At 47.6% G+C, this 25,271-nt stretch overlaps 1 protein-coding gene across 2 annotated transcripts in view; it reads right to left on the bottom strand.

The window, feature by feature from the left end:
• THOC1 (THO complex subunit 1) overlaps positions 1–25,271 on the bottom strand; it is a 467,835-nt gene that overhangs the window by 322,182 nt on the left and 120,382 nt on the right. For both annotated transcript variants that reach the window (XM_069219988.1, XM_069219989.1), the window contains exon 7: positions 16,658–16,753. In XM_069219988.1, the coding sequence (XP_069076089.1) occupies positions 16,658–16,753 (96 nt within the window). The remainder of the gene's footprint in view (positions 1–16,657; positions 16,754–25,271) is intronic.

Below are 25,271 nucleotides of genomic sequence, written 5' to 3'. Positions count from 1 at the left end.
GAATTTGACCTTAATATTACTTAATGACATGGTTGGGCAACCCGGAGAGCATCTCAAAGCTCTGAGAAGGAGGCCAGAGAGGTCAAGAAGAAGGAGCAAGTAATGAAGGGGAGATCTGAATAAAAAGAAGTTCCCCAAAACGTTCAAACGTCACTACTTGTTGGGACTGGATTATAAACAGCTAACCTTAGACATATAGCTGGCTTCCTGGGCAGGAAGGTGTAGCATGAGGGATGGGGTGAGGATGAGAAATAGGCCTGATGTCCACTTCATACTGCCACTAATATACTACAGTCTTATGGAACATGGCGCCTAACAAAGAAAGTACCTGAATCTTGTGTTGCTGCACAGGTGACTGCTTAGAGAGGTCAGGAGAAGCAATATCACTTGCTTATGGATAGCAAGCACCGGAGATGAAGAACCTTAAGTGGAAGTTCCTGACTGACAGACAGAAAAAGTAGCCATCAACAAAGCGGCCTCCAGGGGAATCTAAAACTCCTAAGCTATGAAAGCACATATTCTCAAAATTTGAGAGAGCACAGGGTTTTCTCAGCCCTCAAAATCCTCCATTTTATCACTCTGAACAATTTTCATTCACACCTTCCAACTGGGAGAACTATTCTTAAGAATGATGTCCTGTAGACCTTCACCAGTCGTGGACACTGAACACCACTAAGGAGTTGAGAAGTAAGTGTAAACAGCTTAGCTGAGCAAGAAGGGACTCCAGAGTCTTTCACACTGAATCTTTACAGAAAATAAAAGACTGGATCCATCTTTAGTCACCTTCCTTGATAAGCTGGAGTTCACAGCACAGGCCCAGACTGAAGAATGCAACCTTAAAAATAATGGTGGTTACATAATTAAAGACGTCCAAGCAGACCTATCTATAATAGCAATAACACTAAGTTCACGATGTATCTGGTAGTAGGGGGTTGGCGGATAAAATGTTCAAAGTCCTTTTTGTGTCCAGTTCACCCCAGTCTACCCCACAACAGAGCAGACCTGGACAGAAGAGAAACAATTTATTTAGTAGGTCAAGCTATACCATAAGGTATGCATTTTGACTGAAAATTTAGGACCAGCAATATGATCCTTGAGGTTGCAAGTACTATTTTGGACGCATTACCTTCGATAACAACAGCCAAATAGTGTTAGCAAGAATGGTTTATGTTACCACACAAAGTTTCTTATTTTGTTATCCTCTCTTGGATTACGCCCAAACAATTGAGGGACCTGGATTTACTTCTGTTGCATTACATTACAAAGAAAGGGAGCACACTGCCTACACTCCAGCAACAAAGTCCAACCCCTATGCATCATGGTAAATGCAGTCGAATTCCTAGTCCGTACAGAAAGTAATAGTATTTCACCTCCATAGGTGCAGCAAGTGCTGTATATCCCTGTACACATGTTTCTGGGTTTAGCCCATCATCAGCATGGAGCAGCATGGTATATGGGCTTGCTTGAAATCCAAATATCTTCTCGGGTTTATGTCCCACTCATGGAGCACAGGTGCCTCCCAAGGCTCGTCAGCCGTGGCTCAAGGCAGCCGTCTTAAAGACAAAATTACAAAGAAAGGGAGCACACTGCCTACACTCCCGCAACAAAGTCCAAACCCAATGCATCATGGTAAATGCAGTCGAATTCCTAGTCCGAACAGAAAGTAATAAAGTCTTTCACCGCCATAGGCGCTGCAAGTGCTGTATATCCCTGTACACGTGTTTCTGGGTTTAGCCCGTCATCAGCAGGGAGCAGCATGGTATAGGGGTTTGCTTGAAATGCCACCAAATGTCTTCTCGGGTTTATGCACCACTCATGGCGCACAGGTGCCACCCAAGGTGGGTGGGTCCTTGGTTGTGAAAAGCCTTCTGTATGGGGGTCAGCAGCTGTAATTAGCATCTCTTCTCTGCAGGAAACCAGTGGAATTGCCTGAGGTGCGGTGTGATGTGGGTTTGTTGGGATAGATCAAGGAGGAGTCTGGCTCGCTTCCTAGACTTGGCTCTTATCTTTGCTAAGAAAGCCATCAGAGCGCACTGGACTGGGGTGGGTAGTGTGGGGTGAATTGGATTGAAATGGGGTGGGGTTGGTTGGGGTTGGGGTTAGGTGGATTTAAGGGGCAGGATTGGATTGGGGTTGGATTGGGTGGACCAGAGCGGGGTGGAGTGGGGTGTGGTGAACTGGATTGGCATGATGGGGTGGACTGGAGCAAGTTGGATCTGATCAGGGTTGATTGGATTGAGTGGGGTGGACTGGATTGAGTGGGGTGGACTGGACTGAGGCAGGTGGGCTGGATTGAGTGGGGTGAGTTGGGGTGGGCTGGATTGAGTGGGTTGAGTTGGGGTGGGGTGTGGTGGACTGGAGTTGAATGGCTAGGGGTAGTATGGATCGGGTGCAGTGGACTGGATTGGGGTGGGGAGGATTGGAGTGGTCTGTCATGGACTGACTGGGGGACTGGATTGGAGTGGGGTTGATTGTATTGGTGTGGGGTAGATAACTGGAGAGGAGTGGATTGGAACATATCACAGTGGTTTGGAGTGGGGTGGGGTGGATTGGACAGGAGTAGGGTGGATTATTGTGGACTGGATAGCACCGGTGTGTGGTGAATTAAAGAGTATTGAGTGGGATGAACTGGGGTGGTGTGGGTGGCTTTGAATGAGGTGTATAAGGTAGCAGTGGACTTGAATGGAGTTAGGTGGACTGAAGTGGGTGGACTGGGCTGGACTGAGTAGGGTGGATTGGGGTTGGATGGAGTGTGGCAGATTTGACTGGGGCAGATTGGATAGGAGTAGGGTCAAATGGATTGGGTTGGGTGGATTGAAATGGAATGGGGTGGACTGGAGTGGAATGGGGTGGACTGGAGTGGATTGGACTGAGTAGAGTAGATTGAATTGGAGTGGGTTGGATTAGACTGGAGAATGATGGTTTGGATTGGTGTGAGGTGTATTGGATAGGTGTGGGGTGGATTGCTTAGGAGGATTGCACTGGAGTAGATTAAGGTGGAGTGGGCGGGTTGGACTGAAGTAGGGTGGATTAAAGTGGACTGGACTGGAGGGGGCTGGATTAAAGTGGACTACATTGGAAAGCCATGGATTGGGGTATTTTGGGTAGCAGTGGACTTGACTGGAGTGGGGTGAATTGTAGTGGATGGATGGGGTAGATTAGTGTGGGGTGGATTGGAGTGGGTGAAACAGACTGAAGAGGGATGATCGGACTGGGGTGGATCAAAATGAACTAGAGTGAATTGGGTTGACTGGGGTGAGGTGTATTGGATTGGGGTGGGGTGAGGTATACTGATCAGAGTGGGGTAGATTGGACTGGGCTGGATTGGGGTGAATTGGATTGTAGTGGTGTGGACTGGGGTGGACTGGATTGCACTGGAGTTGATTGCGGTGGATTGGAGTGGGGTGAACTGGGATGGAGTGGGGTGGACTGAAGTGGGGTGAGGTGGATTAGAGTGGGGCGAATTGGAGGGAGGCAGATTGTTTTGGATTGGAGTGTGTTGCTTGGGATTGGAGCTGAGTGGAGGGGGCAGGTGGTTATGGAATAAAGTGGGGCAGACTGGAGTGGGGCAGATTGAAAAGGATTGGAGTAAGGCAGAATGATTTAGACTGGAATGGGGAGGACTGCTTTGGATTAAAGTTAGGCAGATTGGAGTGAGGCGTATTGGTGAGGGGCAGATTGTTTTGGATTGCAGTGGGAGTTTGGGGGGGCAGATTATATTGGACTGGAGTGCAGCAGATTGCAGCGGGCAGATGGTTTTGGAGTAGGGCAGATTGTTTTGCATTGGTGTTGGGCAGACTGGAGTGGGATAGATGGGAGTGGGGCATATTGTTTGGATATGAATGGGGCATATTTTTGGATTGAAGTGGGGTAGATTGGAGCGGTGCAGACTGTTTTGGATTTGACTGGGGCAGATTGCTTTGGATTGTAGTAGTGCAGATTGGAGTGGGGCTAATTGTTTTAGATTGAGTGGGGCAAACTGGAGTGGGGAAGATTAGATTGGGGAGGGTTGTGAATATTTGAGTTGGGTAGGTTGGGTGAGGTGAATTGGAGTGGGGTGAATTGATGTGGGGTGAGGTGGGTCAGACTGGAGTTGGGTGGATTAGGGTGTACTGTACGATTAGGTTTAAAGCATCATTTCAGAAACAATGTTGCTTTGCTATATTTGGATAAGTTACTTACCTTCGGTTAACGCCTTATCTGGTAGAGGCAATATCTAGTTGCAGAAACCTGATCTTATCTATCATTCTGAAATCTGTTCAGGCATAATGAATGGGGATGGAGGAAACATATGAGTAAGGCCCCTAAGGAACCTATAAACAATAGGAGACCTAAACAAAGAAAATTGATCAGGCAACCTCAAAAATGCAGAGATGGCAAATAGGTAACCTTTGAAAGTGCCCATAGCAGAGCCTTGCTGGGCCAGAGAAACAACAGAACCTCAGAAAGAGGGGCAGAGAGGGGCCAACAGACATGTCTGTGCACCATGTCACAAATTTCTTCCAACGACAAGCATATAGCGTTTGTGAAGGAACACCTGGCTGCCAAGATAATTGTAAGAAAATGCCTTCCTTGGCATGGTTACCCCCTGACTTTTTGCCTTTTGTTGATGCCAGTTATGATTGAAAGTGTGCTGGGACCCTTCTAACTAGGCCCCAGCACCAGTGTTCTTTCCCTAAACTGTACCTTTGTTCCCACAATTGGCACTGCCCTGGCACACAGATAAGTCCCTTGTAAATGGTACCCCTGGTACCAAGGGCCCTGTGACCAGGGACGGTCTCTAAGGGCTGAAGCATGTATTATGCCACCCTGGGGACCCCACATTCAGCACATGCACACTGCCTCACAGCTTGTGTGTGCTGGTGGGGAGAAAATCACTAAGTCGACATGGCACCCCCCTCAGGGTGCCAAGCCCACCTCTCACTGCCTGTGGTATAGGTAAGTCACCGCTCTAGCAGGCCTTACAGCCCTAAGGCAGGGTGCACTATACCAATGGTGAGGGCCTATATGCATGAGCACTATGCCCTTACAGTGTCTAAGCAAAACCTTAGACATTGTAAGTGCAGGGTAGCCATAAAGAGTATATGGTCTGGGAGTTTGCCAAACACAATCTCCACAGTTCCATAACGGCTACACTGAAATCTGGGAAGTTTGGTATCACACTTCTCAGCACAATAAATGCACACTGATGCCAGTGTGGGATTTATTGTAAAATACATGCAGAGGGAATCTTAGAGATGCCCCCTGAATACCAGTCCAAAACCTAGTGCTAGACTGACCAGTTTCTGCCAGCCTGCCACAACCAGACTAGATTCTGGCCACATGGGGTGAGTGCCTTTGTCACTCTGTGGCAAGGAACAAAGCCTGTACTGGGTGGAGGTGCTTCTCACCTCCTCCTGCAGGAAGTGTAACACCTGGCGATGAGCCTCAAAGGCTCACCCCTTTCGTTACAGCGCCCCAGGGCATCCCAGCTAGTGGAGATGCCCGACCCTCCGGCCACTGCCCTCACTTTTGGCGGCAAGGCTGGAGGAGATAATAAGAAAAACAAGGAGGAGTCACCCACCAGTCTGGACAGCCCCTAAGGTGTCCTGAGGTGAGGTGACCCCTGCCTTGAGAAATCCTCCATCTTCAGTTTGGAGGATTCCCCCAATATGATTAGGGATGTGCCCCCCTCCCCACAGGGAGGAGGCACAAAGAGGGTGTAGCCACCCTCAAGGACAGTAGCCGTTGGCTACTGCCCTCCCAGACCTGAACACACCCCTAAATTCAGTATTTAGGGGCTCCCCAGATCCCAGGGAATCAGATTCCTGCAACCTGAAGAAAGAAGGACTGCTGAACTACAAGCCTGCAGAGAAGGAGGAAGACGACAACTGATTTGGCCCCAGCCCTACCAACCTGTCTCAAACTTCGAAAACCTGCTCCAGCGACGCATCTGACAGGGACCAGCAACCTGTGAAGCCTCAGAGGACTGCCCTGGACTATAGGACCAAGAAACTCCAGTGAACAGTGGCCCTGTTCAAAACCAGCTACTTCTTTGCAACAAATAAGCAACTTCCAAAGACTTCACGTTTCCCGCCAGAAGCGTGAGACTCTACACTCTGCACCCGATGCCCCCGGCTCAACCTGCAGAAAAGCAACACCTCAGGGAGGACTCCCCGGCGACTGCGAGCCCGTGAGTAACCAGAGACGCCCCCCCCTGAGCCGCCACAGCGACGCCAGCAGAGAGAATCCAGAGGCTCCCCCTGACCTTGACTGCCTGTAACAAGGGACCCGACGCCTGGAACCAACACTGCGCCCGCAGCCCCGAGGACCTGAAGGAACCGAACTTCGACTCAGGAGTGACCCCCAGGCGACCCTCTGCCTTGCCCAGGTGGTGGCTGTCCCAAGAAGTGCCCCCCCCCCCCCCCCACTTGTACCTGCCTGCACCGCTAGAGTGACCCCGGGATCCCTCGATTGTTTCCTACCTGAAACCGAACGCCTGCTTTGCACACTGCACCCGGCCGCCCCTGTGCTGCTGAGGGTGTGTTTTGTGTGCCTACTTGTGTCCCCCCCAGTGCTCTACAAAACACCCCTGGTCTGCCCCCTGAGGACACAGGTACTTACCTGCTGGCAGACTGGAACCGGAGCACCCCTGTTCTCCCTAGGCGCCTATGTGTGTTGGGCACCTCTTTGACCTCTGCACCTGACCGGCCTTGAGCTGCTGGTGTGGTAACTTTGGGGTTGCCTTGAACCCACAACGGTGGGCTGATTATGCCCCAGAACTGAGACTTGTAAGTGTTTTACTTACCTCCTAATCTAACCTTTACTTACCTCCCCCAGGAACTGTTGATTTTTGCACTGTGTCCACTTTGAAAATAGCTTATTGCCATTTTTCCTAAGACTGTACATGATATCGTTTTCATTCATAGTTCCTAAAGTATCTAAGTGAAGTACCTTACATTTAAAGTGTTTGACGTAAATCTTGAACCTGTGGTTCTTAAAATAAATTAAGAAAATATATTTTTCAATATAAAAACTATTGGCCTGGAGTTAAGTCTTTGAGTGTGTGTTCCTCATTTATTGCCTGTGTGTGTACAACAAATGCTTAACACTACCCTCTGATAAGCCTACTGCTCGACCACACTACCACAAAATAGAGCATTAGTATTATCTAATTTTGCCACTAGCTTACCTCTAAGGGGAACCCTTGGACTCTGTGCACACTATTTCTTATTTTGAAATAGTATATACAGAGCCAACTTCCTACACCTCCTCTGTTGTTGCGACAGAAAATCCTCTTGAATGGGTAGTCTGATTGGAGGATCGATGGACATGCTAAATAGCTCGGGATAACAGACTATTCATGCCCATCCAGAGCCATAAGGATCACTTGGGCCCAGTCATTCTTGATCTTCTTGAGAACCCTGGGCTGAAGTATTGTGGGTGGAAAGGCCTACAGAAGGCCTGTGTTCCACTCGAGATGAAATGTTTCGCTGAGCAAATGCCACCTTGCAAACTCCAAAACAAAATACTGCTGACCTTGGATGTTTTCTGCTGAGGCGAACAGGTCCAAACAAGGCTCTCCCTACTGCTCAAAGAGACCTTGTGCGTCTGTGGACAGAGACGCCAATCGTGATCGACTAAGCATTGTCAGCTGAGTTTGTCCGCTCTGATGTTCAGAAAGCCTGACAGATGTTAAACCATCAGGGAAATGCCCTGATGTTCCAGCCATATCCAGAGGCGCAGAGCCTATTGATAAAGGGTTATTCTGCCCTGCTTGTTGCAGTGCCACATGGCGGTGGTGTTGTCTGTGAACACCTGTACTAACTTCCCTTTGAGAGAGGGAAATAATGCTCTCAGTGCTAGTCTGATTGCCCATAGCTCCAACAGGTGGATGTGGCATCCAGACTCCACCAGAGATCAGACGCCTCCGATCTCTGCTTCACCCAGGTGGCTGCCCCATCTCAGTAGTTACGCATCTGTCATTACTGTCAGATCTGGTTAGGGAAGGGAGTGGGGTCTCCCTCTGACCCAATCACGGTTTGTTAACCACCACTGCAGATTTTGCGCAGTTCTCTCCGAGATCTGATCCATGTCAGAAAGACCACCCTGATGCTAAAACCACTGGAACTTCAGGTCCCATTGCAGAGCCGGCATATGCCATCTGGCATGTGTCACAAACAGGATGCAGGAGATCAACAGGCCCAGCAGCCTCAAAGTCATTCTCATCGAAATTCAGGACAGAATCTGAAACATCTGTATCATAGCCTGAATATCCTGGACTCACCGCTCAGGAGGATAAGCCTGAAACTGCATTGTGTCCAGAACGGCTCTGATGAAAGGGAGAATCTAAGAGGGAATCAGGTGTGACTTCAGCACATTACAGTGAACCCCAGCGAATGCAGAAGGTCCACCGAAGTCTTGAGTTGGGAGGCAAAAGCCTGAGAGAAGCCAGCCTTCAACAGCCAGTTGTCGAGATAGGGGGAAGACTGAAACCACTGATTTGCGCAGATGAGCTGCAACCACGGCCATCACCTTGGTGAACGCCCAAGGGGCACTAGTAAGACCAAAGGGGAGCACAGTGAACTGAAAGTGCTTGTTGCCTACTTTAAACTGCAGGTAATGTCTGTGGGAAGGCAGAACAGGAGTTTGAAAGTAAGTGTCCTGCAAGTCCAATGCTACTATCCAGTTTCCTGGGTCCAAGGCAGATGGAACCTGAGCATTCGAGCATTTGAACATTTTGAACGTCTTCTTCAGAAAGAGACTGAGGACCGAAGGTCTGGGATAGGGCAGAGGCCCTTGCCCTTTTAGGGGACCAAAAAAATAGCGGGAACAGCAACCATGTCTGGCACAGGGACCCTCTCTATGGCTCCCTTGGCCACAAGAGCCCTAACTTCCTATGGGAGAAGTGCCAATTGATCCTCTGTCATTCGATCGTATGACGGTGGAATGGATTAAAGGGTAGTCTCGAAGGGGAAGGAGTAACCCCTTCCGACTATCTGCAAAACCCACCTGTCTGATGTGATGGGCTGCCAGCGGAGCAGGTGATGGCGGATCCTGCCTCCGACTAGTCCCTGGTGGGGAACTGTCAGACTAGGAAGATTTGGAGATCAGCTTCAGAAGGAGGTGAGGGGGATGGGTTTGGCCAGACTGCTAGCTCCCTGATCCATGATGGTGGATCCCATGTCCCGGGCCATACAGAGGCTGGGCAGCAAGCACGGAAAGGTGGCTGGATGGAAACAGACGGTGCTGGACACCCCTTCCGTAGCCACGAAAGGGGCTTAAAGCAGACTGAGGGGCTTCCACGAGGCCCAAGAACATGCTGTAGCAAAAGAATCCTTGAAGCGCTCTAGCACAGTCTGCTTTCTCTCTGAAAGACGAGTGCCATCAAAAGGCAAGTCCATACAGTTAGCTTGGACATCCCCTGAAAAGCCAGACGTCCTCAACCAGGCATGGCGCATCAAGGCCACTGTCAAAGCAGCTGCTCTGCCCAGTGAGTTGGCTGTGTCCAGTCCACATCGGATCGTGAACTTTACTGCATCTCTCTCATCAGCAACTGTTTGGGAAAGTACAGCCCAGGCCTCTTCCAGGACCTGTGGCAGCAGTTGTGCAACCATATCCCACAGCATATGGGAGTAATGGCCCAAAAGGCATGCTGTTTTCACAGACCGGAATGTCAGTCTTACAGAAGAAAACAGTTGCTTCCCAAGTGTGTCCAGCCTCTTGGATTCTCTATCCAGGGGTGCGGAAGGGAACATGCTCTTCCCTTGGATAACCAAGCTGTCAGGGGTGGGGTGTTGCATCAGGAAACCTGGGCCACCCAGTGCAGGACAATGGTGGCAGGCAATAGTCCTGTTCACTGGAGCCCCTGTGCTGAGTTTGGACCAGGTACCCAGAGGGACATCCATAAGGGCTTCATTTAGGGGAAACAGGGGTTCAGAGGATAAAGCAGAGGCGAAGCACCTCTGTCAGGAGGTTAATCCAGACTGCCACGAAGGCAGCTCAAAGTCCAGGACCTTGGCTGCTCTCCACACCACCAATGAATAAGAAGCTCCCTCCTCCTTCACCAAGATAGCGGAGAAAGCATGCCAGTATCGGGGAAGTATCCAGTCCACTGGCTTCACCCAGGTCTGTAAGCCAGTCCATGGGGTCTTGTAGTCGGTATTCCAAAGGCTCCAGTGACCACTCCCCTTCCTCACTCTAACCCAACTTATAGTAATAAGGCTCAAGATCCGACATAGGGGTCAAAGCCCTTGCCCGCACTCGAGTCTGCATTGTATGACGTCCATCGGCAATGAAGATGGGGGATGCAGTGCCTGAGGCACAGATGCGCCGGGAGCACAGACGTCAGAGCTGGTGCCCATGGAAGGTCGAAGGACCAGCTCCGATTTGGATCTATAAATAGAGCACTGGGTGCCCATCGGAGCTAAGGCCACTGGCACAGAACCTGAAGGGGCCCCTTCTGACTCCACGGGGCCCAGAGGCATGCCAGCAGAGTCGTACTGTCCAAAAATGAGGATCATGGCCTTATAAAATTCTTTAAGTTGGGCAGGGATCACTCCATCTCTGGGAAATTCTGGGAAGCGATAAGTCGGCCCAGACGCAGGCTTCGCTGATGGAGGCCTCTACTGATGACGCTCCCGCTCCCTTGTCGACCAACAGACGAGGTGAAGTTAAAGAATAGTTGGCCTTCTTCAACTTCTTCTTATGCTTCAAAGTACCTGAAAGTCTAGAGGACTTGAAGTGGGATGAAGAAGATGGGGGGGTCTCCATGACTGATCCAGAGACCTTCTTCTCGACAAAGATCAGGACTTACGTAAAGCCGAGTGCCGGGCCACCATGAGCTTTAGGGACTGCTCCCTCAAAGCCTTCAGATTCATGGCCCGGCACTTGGAGCACGACTTCGGGTCATGGTCACACTCCAGACACCAAAGACACATGAGGTGCGGATCGGTCATGGACCTCGCCCAATGGCAGGATCTGCAGGGCTTGAGCCCAGTCTTAAGCGAAGACATCCCTTGACGTACCAGGAGTAGAAACACTCAAAAAGCTTTGACAAAATGTTTTAAAAAAGGAAAAAAGCAACTGATGGGTAGCTCTTCTTTGGATCAGTGATGGTTGGTGTGGAAATAAACGAACTGACAGCAAGCTGGGGTGGCACCTATATAGGACCTGTGACATCATATCCGGCATGGACGACAATGGATGTGGAGCTGATTGATGCCAGCTAACGGCACACAGGGGTACTGTTCGAGAAAAAACTCTGGATCCATACTCACGCCTGGGGGAAATACTAAGGTAAGGAATCTGCAACTAGATGTTTCTGTCAGATAGAACAAGTTACTCGCAATGTTTTAAGAACAGCGCCCCTGAGCAAAAGAGTGCAAAGTGATAAGACGACTTGACCAACTAAAAGAAAGTGAGCTATAAAAAAAAATACAAAAAAAAAGCTCTTTTGTTTGCCCTGTTGGGTGTTTTTTTCCAGTCACAAGCCTTTTGTTTGCAGGGCACTAAAAGATAAAAAGAACAAAATAGTACTTCAATAACGCTGGGAGCAGCAGATGTGTACCGATTAAACTGAATCAATCAGTGCTTAGTCCCTGCTCCACACAGAGGAACATAAATAATGTTTGGACTGCAGTGATAAATTATGAGGCTGTAAAGAAGTGTGCAGCGGAATCCAATAAATGGTAAGTAACAGAAGGGCTCCACACACTGTAATGTAAACAATAGAGTCTCACAAGCGAGACACGTGCTAGAGCATGCACTTGCAGACTCAACCCTAAAAAAAAGTGTTCAAATGGGTGTACCCACATAGATAGGTTGGTTCTCTACAAAAGACCGAATAATTTGGTAAGAAATGTAAATCACGGTGGTGGGAAACTTAGTCAAGGAGGACAAATTGACCAAGTTCCAGATGCTGGAGGAGTAATGCAGGCTACATAGTGGACATGTTTAATGCATAGGAAAGTAATTAAAGCTTTTAAAGTTCACTGGAAAATCTATAAAGATGACCAGGAAACACATGACCTGACACAAACTTCTATACTACCGGGTATGGGAGAAGATTAGCTAACTGTCTTAGAAAGCTTCAGAGGGATATACAGGGCAGGATCAAGTACAATGCAGTCTCCTTCGAGTGCTTAAGTTTTCATGATTCACAAAAGGGTTTCAGACACATGATATCAGAAGGCCCTGAAATTGAGAACTTCTGGTGGGGCGTCACAGGGGTGCTTGCAAAGACCACAGACCTATTCTATTTCTAGGGATATATATTAAAGCTACTTATGCAGCCTAAAAAGAATAAAACTGTGTTGAAATTCTTACGTTTTACTATTAGCTAAGAGAGATATTGCTGTACCACAGAAAGCTCCTAGGTCCCCTCCACCGGTAAAGTGCTACACTACAAAGGGAAGAGGGTTGAGGAAACAGCCAATAGCCCAGCAATGGAATAAAGTGGCCTAATACTACCAAAAAAAAAAGAAGAGGTCAGCTTGCCACCCTGACTACAGGAGTAACTAAGTACTGTCATGATGCATTCAATTTTCCACTAGTCACTGCTGTTGAACCTCATTCGAATGGCTGAGGTTAACAGTACTATGGCATGCTTACAATGATCATAATGCATATACACACTGGAAAGGGTCCTCCAAAAGAATGATGAGCGATTGGTCCTTGATCACTCTTGACTGAACAAGCACTCTCCCTTGCAAAATAATTGTTTTCTTATCTTTTAGAGGTCACCTACTATTTATTTTAATTTACTATTGTAAGGAAATGCCTCCTTGGCATGGTTACCCCCTGACATTTTGCCTTTGCTGATGCTATGTTTTGAATTGAAAGTGTGCTGAGGCCTGCTAACCAGGCCCCAGCACCAGTGTTCTTTCCCTAACCTGTACTTTTGTATCACAATTGGCACACCCTGGCATCCAGATAAGTCCCTTGGAAGTGGTACCCCTGGTACCAAGGGCCCTGATGCCAAGGAAGGTCTCTAAGGGCTGCAGCATGTCTTATGCCACCCTAGGGACACCTCACTCAGCACAGACACACTGCTTACCAGCTTGTGTGTGCTGGTGGGGAGAAAATGACTAAGTCGACATGGCACTCCCCTCAGGGTGCCATGCCAGCCTCTCACTGCCTATGCACGGATAGATAAGTCACCCCTCTAGTAGGCCTTACAGCCCTAAGGCAGGGTGCACTATACCATAGGTGAGGGCACCAGTGCATGAGCACTGTGCCCCTACAGTGTCTAAGCAATACCTTAGACATTGTAAGTGCAGGGTAGCCATACGAGTATGTGGTCTGGGAGTCTGTTTTACACGAACTCCACAGCACCATAATGGCTACACTGAAAACTGGGAAGTTTGGTATCAAACTTCTCAGCACAATAAATGCACACTGATGCCAGTGTACATTTTATTGTAAACTACACCCCAGAGGGCACCTTAGAGGTGCCCCCTGAAACCTTAACCGACTATCTGTGTAGGCTGACTGGTTCCAGCAGCCTGCCACAACCGAGACATGTTGCTGGCCCCATGGGGAGAGTGCCTTTGTCACTCTGAGGCCAGTAACAAAGCCTGCACTGGGTGGAGATGCTAACACCTCCCCCAGGCAGGAGCTGTCACACCTGGCGGTGAGCCTCAAAGGCTCACCCCTTTGTGCCAGCACCGCAGGACACTCCAGCTAGTGGAGTTGCCCGCCCCCTCCGGCCACGGCCCCCACTTTTGGCGGCAAGGCCGGAGAAAATAATGAGAATAACAAGGAGGAGTCACTGGCCAGTCAGGACAGCCCCTAAGGTGTCATGAGCTGAAGTGACTAACTTTTAGAAATCCTCCATCTGGCAGATGGAGGATTCCCCAATAGGATTAGGGATGTGACCCCCTCCCCTTGGGAGGAGGCACAAAGAGGGTGTACCCACCCTCAGGGCTAGTAGCCATTGGCTACTAACCCCCCAGACCTAAACATGCCCTTAAATTTAGTATTTAAGGGCTTCCCTGAACCTAAGAATTGAGATTCCTGCAACTAACAAGAAGAGGACTGCTGAGCTGAAAAACCCTGCAGAGGAAGAACAGAAGACACCAACTGCTTTGGCCCCAGACTTACCGGCCTGTCTCCTGCCTTCCAAAGAAACCTGTTCCAGCGACGCTTTCCAAGGGACCAGCGACCTCTGAATCCTCTGAGGACTGCCCTGCTTCAAGAAAGACAAGAAACTCCCGAGGACAGCGGCACTGCTCCAAAAGAACTGCAACTTTGTTTCAAGGAGCAGATTTAAAGACCCCTGCAACTCCCCGCAAGAAGTGTGAGACTTGCAACACTGCACCCGGCGACCCAGACTCGACTGGTGGAGAACCAACACCTCAGGGAGGACCATCCAGCGACTCCAAGACCGTGAGTAACCAAAGTTGTCCCCCCGGAGCCCCCACAGCGACGCCTGCAGAGGGAATCCCGAGGCTCCCCCTGACCGCGACTGCCTGAACTCTATTTCCCGACGGCTGGAAAAGACCCTGCACCCGCAGCCCCCAGCACCTGAAGGAACTGAACTCCTGTGCAGGAGTGACCCCCAGGAGGCCCTCTCCCTTGCCCAGGTGGTGGCTACCCCGAGGAGCCCCCCCCCTTGCCTGCCTGCACCGCTGAAGAGACCCCTTGGTCTCTCATTGAAAACCATTGAAAACCCGACGCGTGTTTGCACACTGCACCCGGCCGCCCCCGCGCTGCTGAGGGTGTACTTTTTGTGCTGACTTGTGTCCCCCCCGGTGCCCTACAAAACCCCCCTGGTCTGCCCTCCGAAGACGCGGGTACTTACCTGCTGGCAGACTGGAACCGGGGCACCCCCTTCTCTCCATTGAAGCCTATGTGTTTCAGGCACCTCTTTGACCTCTGCACCTGACCGGCCCTGAGCTGCTGGTGTGGTGACTTTGGGGTTGCTCTGAACCCCCAACGGTGGGCTACCTTGGACCAAGAACTGAAACCTGTAAGTGACTTACTTACCTGTGAAACCTAACAATACTTTACCTCCCCCAGGAACTGTGAAAATTGCACTGTGTCCACTTTTAAAACAGCTTATTGTGTTTTATGTAAAAAGTATACATGCCAATGTAATGATTCAAAGTTCCTAAAGTACTTACCTGCAATACCTTTCAAATGAGATATTACATGTAGAATTTGAACCTGTGGTTCTTAAAATAAACTAAGAAAAGATATTTTTCTATAACAAAACCTATTGGCTGGATTTGTCTCTGAGTGTGTGTTCCTCATTTATTGCCTGTGTGTATGTACAACAAATGCTTAACACTACTCCTTTGATAAGCCTACTGCTCGACCACACTACCACAAAATAGAACATTAGTATTATCTCTTTTTGCCACTATCTTACCTCTAAGGGGAACCCTTGGACTCTGTGCATGCTATTCCTTACTTTGAAATAGCACATACAGAGCCAACTTCCTACAACTATACTGAGGCCCTCTCATGTAAAAATTTAGTGATGTGTGGGCAAAATTACTAAATGCCGAATCAGAGATGTTGCATGCCATCACCTACTTACATGATGCAATCACTTGTTAACTTTCTAACAACTAAAATTATTTGAAAAAAATTAATAAGAGTAAGAGGAGATCGTTAGTGGGTACTATGAGTTCAAGCTAATGGTCAGAGGAATGAATAGGTAGCCTAGATAAGATTAGGTGTTACTAGGTAGCAGAGATATGGTTTCAAAGAACAAAAGGTTGTGATCTACGAAATCGGGATTGGGCTGTTTGATGAAGTACAATAATAGAGATTAAAGCAGATGGTCAGGGGACTTAAGAGTATGCTATACTCTGATGGCAAATGCATGCAAAAGATGGAAGACAAGGAGATGATCCTTCAAAAGTGATCCTGGAGTGGGAACAATCACACATTAAGTCAAGGTCAATTTTTCATGCAGTGTTTTAGGAACAAAGTAGGAGGATGTTTTTGAAATAGCATGCAATATGAGAGTGTAAAACTGTATAAAGAAAAAAAGTGGAATCTGAATTTAACCTACACCCCATACTAAGTATTTGCAGCAGTAGATTCTTTAAACCAGACCTACTCTGCTATTTCTTAGCATGAACACTTAGCACTTCTCTCATTTGTGTCCCTACACTCCCACAAGCTCCCTCCGCTAAAAAAAAACAACATTATGCTACTTTACGCTCACAGGAGAAGGTGGGTCCTGTTTTTGTGGAAGATTGCTGGCTCTCCCACTTTGGTACAGAACTCCGTAAAAGCTCACCTAAGAATGTTCACCTCTTATCTGGCCTAAAACATTTACATTCTGCTAGTGCAACTTTGTCTGCGGCTGCCGTCTTGTTCCTTTGGTTTTTGTTCTTCAACAGTAAGAAGCCTTTTGGTATCTGTTACACTTTATAACAAAGAATACAAAAACTGGTGTATACAATTCAGATTAAAGACCACCACTAAATGTGCAATATATGTAACTGTAAGCCTCCATTATATTTTATTTTCTAATTTTGCTTCAGATTTACTTTTGGCACCTATAACATCAGACCGCTGTACACATGACACTACTTGCTTCACATACCATTCAGTGGTTCTTTCCATCACACATCACTACAGGATTTACAGCCAAACATGTAGTAGTGGCATCAAGCCTACAAAAAACAGAAATATACATGTGCAACAAAATAAATCTCACCTGACTTTTCCGATAGAGGAAATAATCGGGCCAAGAATAGCTGGATTCTTCCACAGAATACAGTGTTTTGTGATTTGGACAACCTCCTTAGAAGATCTGGACAAAAAAGGAAGCAATAATTAAAAACAGCCATGATGTAACAGGACCCTTACACAACCACTGAGATTAAGAGAAATGTATACCAAAATCTAAAAACTGAACTGTATTCAGGTCAGATATTCTAAGGCATGAAATACAATCTGTAGTCTAGCTAATTAAAGATCTTTAAGTCTGAATTAAAATAGCAAAAATGTTTATAATTAAAATCTACGACAAACTATTTCACACATTATTAAAAAAGGCTAAGCAAGAAGATACATTTGGAGTTTTCCCCTCATGTGCGGAGGAGAATGAGGAAGTAGGGTTTTGGGTGGGTATGGAGTAAAGGGATCCAATAAAGGGGAGGCAGTAATTGGGAGACGCACAAGAGAAAGGAGTAAAGAGCAAGGGGTTTGTCTGAAAACACTCCTTTTAGTCAAGGTCTAGTCATTAACTTGAGGGAAGCTTTCTCCTCGGATAGTAGTTTGCTGCCGTGTTATTTTGCATCTCCTGTGAGGGATCTATCTGTTACATTATTGGCCAACGACAGTCGGACCAACCACTTTTCTGTAGCACTTAGACCTCACTGAATTGGGGTGGAAATTGGGGGTGGTTTGGGTGGATAAAGATTTCTTGGACACCAGGAAACCACAACTATAAGTACACAATTAAAGATTGGGACAACAGCAAAGGCGATTCCAGATTTAAGAGTTAAGCTATCGCCACAGTGGACACATCTCTGGTGGGTAGCAACACATTGCAACCACTGAAGTAATTTTTTAACTGGTTCTCACAGCTGGGGATAGTATTGCACATAAGGGAGTAAAGGGGCACTTAGCATCTAGGGGCTACTGTTTAATACGCTCCACCTTAACACTAGCCCTTCAATAATAAAAACACGTGCCCTTCGATATCAGGGGTGTATGTTTTACAAAGATGCCTGTTCTCCTTATGGCCACAGCAATACATTCTCACTGAAGAAGAGACATGCATCCTTTTTCTTTTATGTAGTGCACTCGACAAAGATCTTTTATCACACATTTTCTGATCTCCTTGATAGCTGGGATCAAACAACCACAACTAAGGCAGAGACATGTCACTGCCTTCAGTGCGGATTTAACAAGTATCCATTTCATAAATAAAGAAACAAGCAATAGCAAATCCAATGGGATTCAACTAATATGGAGGCACTTACATATTGGCTTTGCTGATCCTAGTAAGCTTTCGGATGCTTGGATGCCTAGCATTTCAAGTTGGCTGTTGTTGCATAGGTGGAGAGGGACAGGTAGTTATCTAGGAATATTTTATGTTAAACTGAAAGGAAAATTGTCTTGAATTCTTGAAATACATATAAAAAATAAATGTGCTGTATGACTCATCCTGAATTGCTGTGCAGCACTCTTCCCAATTTAAAAACGTTTGATGCTCCCACCATTCACCCGAAAGAAAATCAAATGCATGTCATAGGTAAGATTGGAATCAAAGTCATAAGACTCATATCTGACCTCTACCCTTTGGTATTATATTTTCTACAAAAGCTTTCAAAACAATACATAAAAAACATGTAAAAAGCCAGTAACAATGAGCATGTTTATTTCATTATGAGGTATGCACAGGGGAAGGGTGCACACAGTATCAACTAAACGGTGGAAAAATAGCATTGGGTGAAGGGGCTCTGAGCCAATTTCAGTGGGGGAGGCTGAAGCAGTCCCAGACAGAGGTGACTTGTGTGTTATGCTAAGGAGGAAGGTGCACATTCTTGCTGCCCTAATCTTATCCCCCATCTTCCCTTTCCTCTCTGTCGTTCAGTAACTCAGAACAGTGGTAAGAGTCAAAAGAAGACAAGACAGCATTGAATATTCGAGCGCTGCTTGCAATTCTGAACTCTCACCCAAAGTCAATTACTAAGGGATGAGGTGCTGTCACAAAGTAAAGGCAGAACATGTTATCACTGAGGTATTAAATGCCCCAATGCCTTTCCGATATATGAATTGCCTTTGGAGCAGCACACTTTCAGAAGAAGAGCACTAGTAGCATCAACACGCTTAATAATCCTCCTGTTAGGAAACTGGGTGAGGAAGAGGCAGGAAGCAGATGGGCTAGATGTTTACAGGGCAATTAATCAACAAAGTAACACTGCTGGGCTCAATCTTCTTTGGAACAATAGTTTCACGAGGGCACCATGTCAACAACCATTTGCAAAGTCACTGTCTCGTCTATGTGAGATCTATTGGCTTTGTTGATGTTTTCTAACCATGTTGTACAACGTCTGTGCAAAAGGATCATAAAATATATAGGACACGATAATATAATTGTATGATGATTTTAGTATGAAATGGTATGGATATTATGGCATGGCCTGTCATTCTATAATATGGTATGGTCTGTCATTGTATGGTAGGACCTGTTGCTGTATAGTATAGTATTGCATCATATGGCCGGTCATTGTATAGTACTGAATGATAAGGCCTGTCACTGCACAGTACTGTACATTATGGCATGTCATTGGGTAGTATGGTCTGCTTGTACAGTATGAGCTGCCACTGTATAGTATAATATGGGGTGTCATTGTATAGGATAGTATGATATGGCCTGTCGTATGGTATTGCCTGTCATAGTAGGGTATGACCAATCAATGTTTAGTATGGTATGCCCATCATTGTATAGTATGGTATGGTATGATCCATTGGTGTACGGTAAGGTATGGTATGTATGGCCTGTCACTGTACGGTATGGTCTGGTCTGTATAGTATGCTATGATTATGGCATGGCTTGTCACTTTATAATGTGGTATGGTACGGTACGGTATGGTGTGGTGTGGTACAGCCTGTTACTGCATAAGATAATATGGAGTAGTATGACTGGTCATTGTAAAGTATGATAGGGTAGGTAGTGGCCTGCCATTGTATGTCACGGCCGGCCATATAGTATGGTCTTTCATTGTATGGTATGGTATGGTCTGCCAGTGTATAACATGGTATGACCTTTCACTGTATATGGCATGCTATTACCTCTCACTGTACAGCATGGTATGGCTTGTCACTGTATAGTATGGTATGCTTTGTGTATTTGTAAATAGCATTATCACTGCGATGGTATCCTGGCGCTGAGCAGTTGTGTGTTCCTTGAAAAGCATGGTCTTCAGTTTCGAGAGGAGAAGAGGAGGCTCTGACTTTGGGGGTGTGAGGCAGTTTCACAATTTAGAAGCGATTTAAGTGCCTAATGTGGTTCTGGGTATGCGTGGTGTAAAGAAATGGCTCCCTGTTGCAGTTACCCCACACTTTTTGCCTGATACTGATGCTGACTTGACTGAGAAGTGTGCTGGGACCCTGCTAACCAGGCCCCAGCACCAGTGTTCTTTCACCTAAAATGTACCATTGTTCCCACAATTGGCACAACCCTGGCACCTAGGTAAGTCCCTTGTAACTGGTACCCCTGGTACCAAGGGCCCTGATGCCAGGGAAGGTCTCTAAGGGCTGCAGCATGTCTTATGCCACCCTAGGGACACCTCACTCAGCACAGACACACTGCTTACCAGCTTGTGTGTGCTGGTGGGGAGAAAATGACTAAGTCGACATGGCACTCCCCTCAGGGTGCCATGCCAACCTCCCACTGCCTGTGGCATAGGTAAGTCACCCCTCTAGTAGGCCTTACAGCCCTAAGGCAGGGTGCACTATACCACAGGTGAGGGCATATGTGCATGAGCACTATGCCCCTACAGTGTCTAAGCAAAACCTTAGACATTGTAAGTGCAGGGTAGCCATAAGAGTATATGGGCTGGGAGTCTGTCAAAAACTAACTCCACAGCTCCATAATGGCTACACTGAATACTGGGAAGTTTAGTATCAAACTTCTCAGAATAATAAACCCACACTGATGCCAGTGCTGGATTTATAAAAAAATGCACACAGAGGGCATCTTGGAGATACCCCCTGTATTTTACCCAAGTGTTCAGTGCAGGACTGACTGGTCTGTGCCAGCCTGCTGCTGAGAGACGAGTTTCTGACCCCATGCGGTGAGAGCCTTTGTGCTCTCGGAGGACAGAAACAAAGCCTGCTCTGGGTGGAGGTGCTTCACACCTCCCCGTGCAGGAACTGTAACACCTAGCAGTGAGCTTCAAAGGCTCAAGCTTCGTGTTACAATGCCCCAGGGCACTCCAGCTAGTGGAGATGCCCGCACCCTGGACACAGCCCCCAATTTTGGCAGCAAGTCCAGGAGAGATAATGAGAAAAACAAGGAGGAGTCACTGGCCAGTCAGGACAGCCCCTAAGGTGTCCTGAGCTGAGGTGACTCTGACTTTTAGAAATCCTCCATCTTGCAGATGGAGGATTCCCCCAATAGGGATAGGAATGTGCCTCCTCCCCTTGGGAGGAGGCACAAAGAGGGTGTACCCACCCTCAGGGCTAGTAGCCATTGGCTACTAACCCCCCAGACCTAAACACGCCCTTAAATGTAGTATTTAAGGGCTCCCCTGAACCTAAGAATTTAGATTCCTGCAACTAACAAGAAGAAGAGGACTGCTGAGCTGAAAAACCCCTGCAGAGGAAGAACAGAAGACACCAACTGCTTTGGCCCCAGACTTACCGGCCGGTCTCCTGCCTTCCAAAGAAACCTGCTCCAGCGACGCTTTCCAAGGGACCAGCGACCTCTGAATCCTCTGAGGACTGCCCTGCTTCAAGAAAGACAAGAAACTCCCGAGGACAGCGGCACTGCTCCAAAAGAACTGCAACTTTGTTTCAAGGAGCAGATTTAAAGACCCTTGCAACTCCACGCAAGAAGCGTGAGACTTGCAACACTGCACCCGGCGACCCCGACTCGACTGGTGGAGAACCAACACCTCAGGGAGGACCCTCCGGCGACTCCGAGACCGTGAGTAACCAAAGTTGTCCCCCCTGAGCCCCCACAGCGACGCCTGCAGAGGGAATCCAGAGTCTCCCCCTGACCGCGACTGCCTGAACTCTATTTCCCGACGGCTGGAAAACACCCTGCACCCGCAGCCCCCAGCACCTGAAGGAACGGAACTCCTGTGCAGGAGTGACCCCCAGGAGGCCCTCTCCCTTGCCTAGGTGGTGGCTACCCCGAGGAGCCCCCCCCCTTGCCTGCCTGCACCGCTGAAGAGACCCCTTGGTCTCCCATTGACTCCCATTAGAAACCCGACGCTTGTTTGCACACTGCACCCGGCCGCCCCCGCGCTGCTGAGGGTGTACTTTTTGTGTGGACTTGTGTCCCCCACGGTGCCCTACAAAACCCCCCTGGTCTGCCCTCCGAAGACGCGGGTACTTACCTGCTGGCAGACTGGAACCAGGGCACCCCCTTCTCTCCATTGAAGCCTATGTGTTTTGGGCACCTCTTTGACCTCTGCACCTGACCGGCCCTGAGCTGCTGGTGTGGTAACTTTGGGGTTGCTCTGAACCTCCAACGGTGGGCTACCTTGGACCCAAAACTGAAACCTGTAGGTGATTTACTTACCTGCTGAAACTAACAATACTTTACCTCCCCCAGGAACTGTGAAAATTGCACTAAGTGTCCACTTTTAAAACAGCGGTTTGTATTTTAAATGAAAAGTATGTATGCTACTGTAATTATTCAAAGTTCCTAAAGTATTTACCTGCAATACCTTTCAAATTAGATATTACATGTAGAATTTGAACCTGTGGTTCTTAAAATAAACTAAGAAAAGATATTTTTATATACAAAAACCTATTGGCTGGATTTGTCTCCGAGTGTGTGTTCCTCATTTATTGCCTGTGTGTATGTACAACAAATGCTTAACACTACTCCTTTGATAAGCCTACTGCTCGACCACACTACCACAAAATAGAGCATTAGTATTATCTCTTTTTGCCACTATCTTACCTCTAAGGGGAACCCTTGGACTCTGTGCATACTATTCCTTACTTTGAAATAGTGCATACAGAGCCAACTTCCTACACGTGGGATGTGTGCTTGTAGGAGTCCAGTGGTGCCAGTGGTGTCTGGTTGGTTGCCAGAAGGGGATGCGACTGCTCAGGTAGGTGGTGCTTAAGTTATGTAGTGTCTTCAATGTGTATGTGAATGTGTGTGTGAGGAGTTTGAAATGAGTGCATTGGTGTACCAGTGAAGCTCCCTGGTGTGTGGTGTGAGTTCTATGTGGACGGTTGACGAAGAGTCTGTCTGCCGAGTTCTAGATGCCCTGTAGTCTTCCAATGAGTTGCTTAGGGATCCTGTTCTTAGAGTGTGTTCCCACAGTCTAACTTGCTAGTGACTAAGGGTTGAGTGATATTGTTTTTTTAGTGCTGCTTGGTAACCATTTGAAGATCTTCCTCAGTATCTTTAGGGTGTGGAAGTAGGACACAGTGATGGCGTTGCTGTCATGTCCAGTTTCCTGTCAATGATAACTCTGTGGTTCGTGGTATGGGTGCGGATTCGAGTTTGGACTGCCACCAGTTTAAATCCAATGGTGAGGTGTTCTTGCCAAAGATCACTACTTCTTTCGTAAACGTGAAACAACTGGCTTTCAACCATTTAGTAACTTTGGTCATGAGGGTATTGAACTGGTTTCTTGTACTGGAGTCTTCTCCCTACGAGTTGTACGTCGTCGGTGTAGGAGAGGATGTTGATGTGTGCGGGGATGACGTTGGCCGAGGCATCATGTATGCAGTGAAGAGGGTGAGGCTGAGCAATGAACCTTTAGGGTCTCTGCAGAGGAGTTTGCGGGCTTCCCAGCAGTAATGTGCCAGGCTGACAGCTCGTATTTTATCTGTTCAAAAGAAGTAGATCCAGCGGAGAACGGGTCCTTGGATGTCACTCTTGAGCAACTGCCGGATGGGGTGTGAGAAAGTGTGAAATGCTGCAGAGACGTCCAGTAGAAATGAGGGCTGGCTGCATCCTCTATCAAGAATTATGCAGATGTCTTCGGTGGCGGCAATGAGTGCTGTTTCTATACAGTGCCTGGGACTGAACAGGACTGTGTAGTATCTTCGGTTGTGATGGGACATTCAGTCACCAGTGACTAGGTCCGGTTGGTTGAGGGTCGTAGCTGCTGTATATGGAGGTGACTGTCACAGAAGAGTTCAGCGACCTTGTAGCAAGCATGTTGTGAGGGGATGATGTTGATGGAGGCAGCAGGAAGCGCAATTAAATCTTTGATGAAAGTGAAGATTTCGTTACTGCAGTTAGTGGCGGCACCAATGCGATCTGCAAGACCTGTGGGCTTGATGTCTGTATTTGCTGGTGAAAGTCTTAAGGCTGAAATGAAGCTGTGTGGTATGGTATAGCCAGAATTGGTATGGTATGGTATGGTATGGCCTGCCACTGCATTGTTTAGTATGGTATGGTATGGTATGGCCTGTCACTGTATAGTATGGAATTGCTTGCCATTGCAACTATGACATGATCGGTTATTGTACAGTATGGTATGGCCTATAGGGGCCATCATTGTATTCTATAGTATTGTATGGCCTGCCATATTATGGTAGGGTATATATGGCTGTAGAAAGCTAGCTCTTTATGTGATATAGCAATAACTAGATATACCATGTAAACAGTCCAGGGGTTCCCTCACAAGCAGACAGGGGATTGCTATGCAATCGCAAAGTGCACTATTTCAAGGTAGTGTGGTCGAGCAGCCTTAGGCTTAACAGAAAGGAGTGCAAGACATCCACAAATACACACAATAGTCAATTTATGAAACACACCACTTAAGAAGGAGATTCACATCAATTTATAAAAATAACAGTAATCTTTATATATGTTCAGGCAACAGAGAAAAATCATTCAGGTAAGTACGTTTATAAATAGTCATTCTTTTCACTTTATAATGTGGACACTCAATGCAGTTTCTGAGTTCTGCAAAGTTATCCTATGGGAGGAACATCAAGTTCTGCAAACAGGTATAGTACAGCAACGTACAAGACCAATCTCTGGGAGTTAAGGTGAGTGATGGGCAAGATCCAAGGCTGCACCAGCAGTACATCACCAGCAGCACGAAGGCGGCCGGGTGCAGGGTGCAAAACAGTGTTGGATGCCCAATGCATTTCAATGGATCAGTCACTGAGAAAAGAGGCTGCAGGGTCTGGGCAGGAAGCCAGTCGGACTGAACCAACAGAGGGACACAGGATTTAGGATGCTCAGGCACAGGTAGACACATTTGGTCCTCTTTACAGCTCAGAGGTGAAGGGTGCAGAGGTGTCTTCAGGTGTTGGGTTTTCCTTTACGGAGCGGTTGCAGTAGAGAGGAGGAGCCACATGCAGAGGCTGCAGGTGTTGTCGGGTAGTCCAAGAGGGGTGAAACCACGATGGATTCAGACTCTGGAGGGCTGGGGGGACCTCGTTGGCACTGGTGGCTCGCTTCAACTAGGGCCCAGTGTAACGGTTGCAGTGGTGCATTCGGGTGTTAGGATTTTGTGGTTCCTGAGGCCTCAAAGTGCTTTCTTTGGAGTTTGACGGAGAACAGATCCACTGTTCACCGGAGTCTTTATAAAAGGCAGGTAGTTCTCCTCGGTTTCTGGAGTCAACAGCTGCAGGACTAGTCAACTTTGGCGTAGTTTTCGACAAGG

The sequence above is a fragment of the Pleurodeles waltl genome, chromosome 2_2, assembly GCF_031143425.1.
Source record: "Pleurodeles waltl isolate 20211129_DDA chromosome 2_2, aPleWal1.hap1.20221129, whole genome shotgun sequence".
NCBI classification, from domain to species: domain Eukaryota; kingdom Metazoa; phylum Chordata; class Amphibia; order Caudata; family Salamandridae; genus Pleurodeles; species Pleurodeles waltl.
This window is presented reverse-complemented; position numbering and strand designations above follow the sequence as displayed.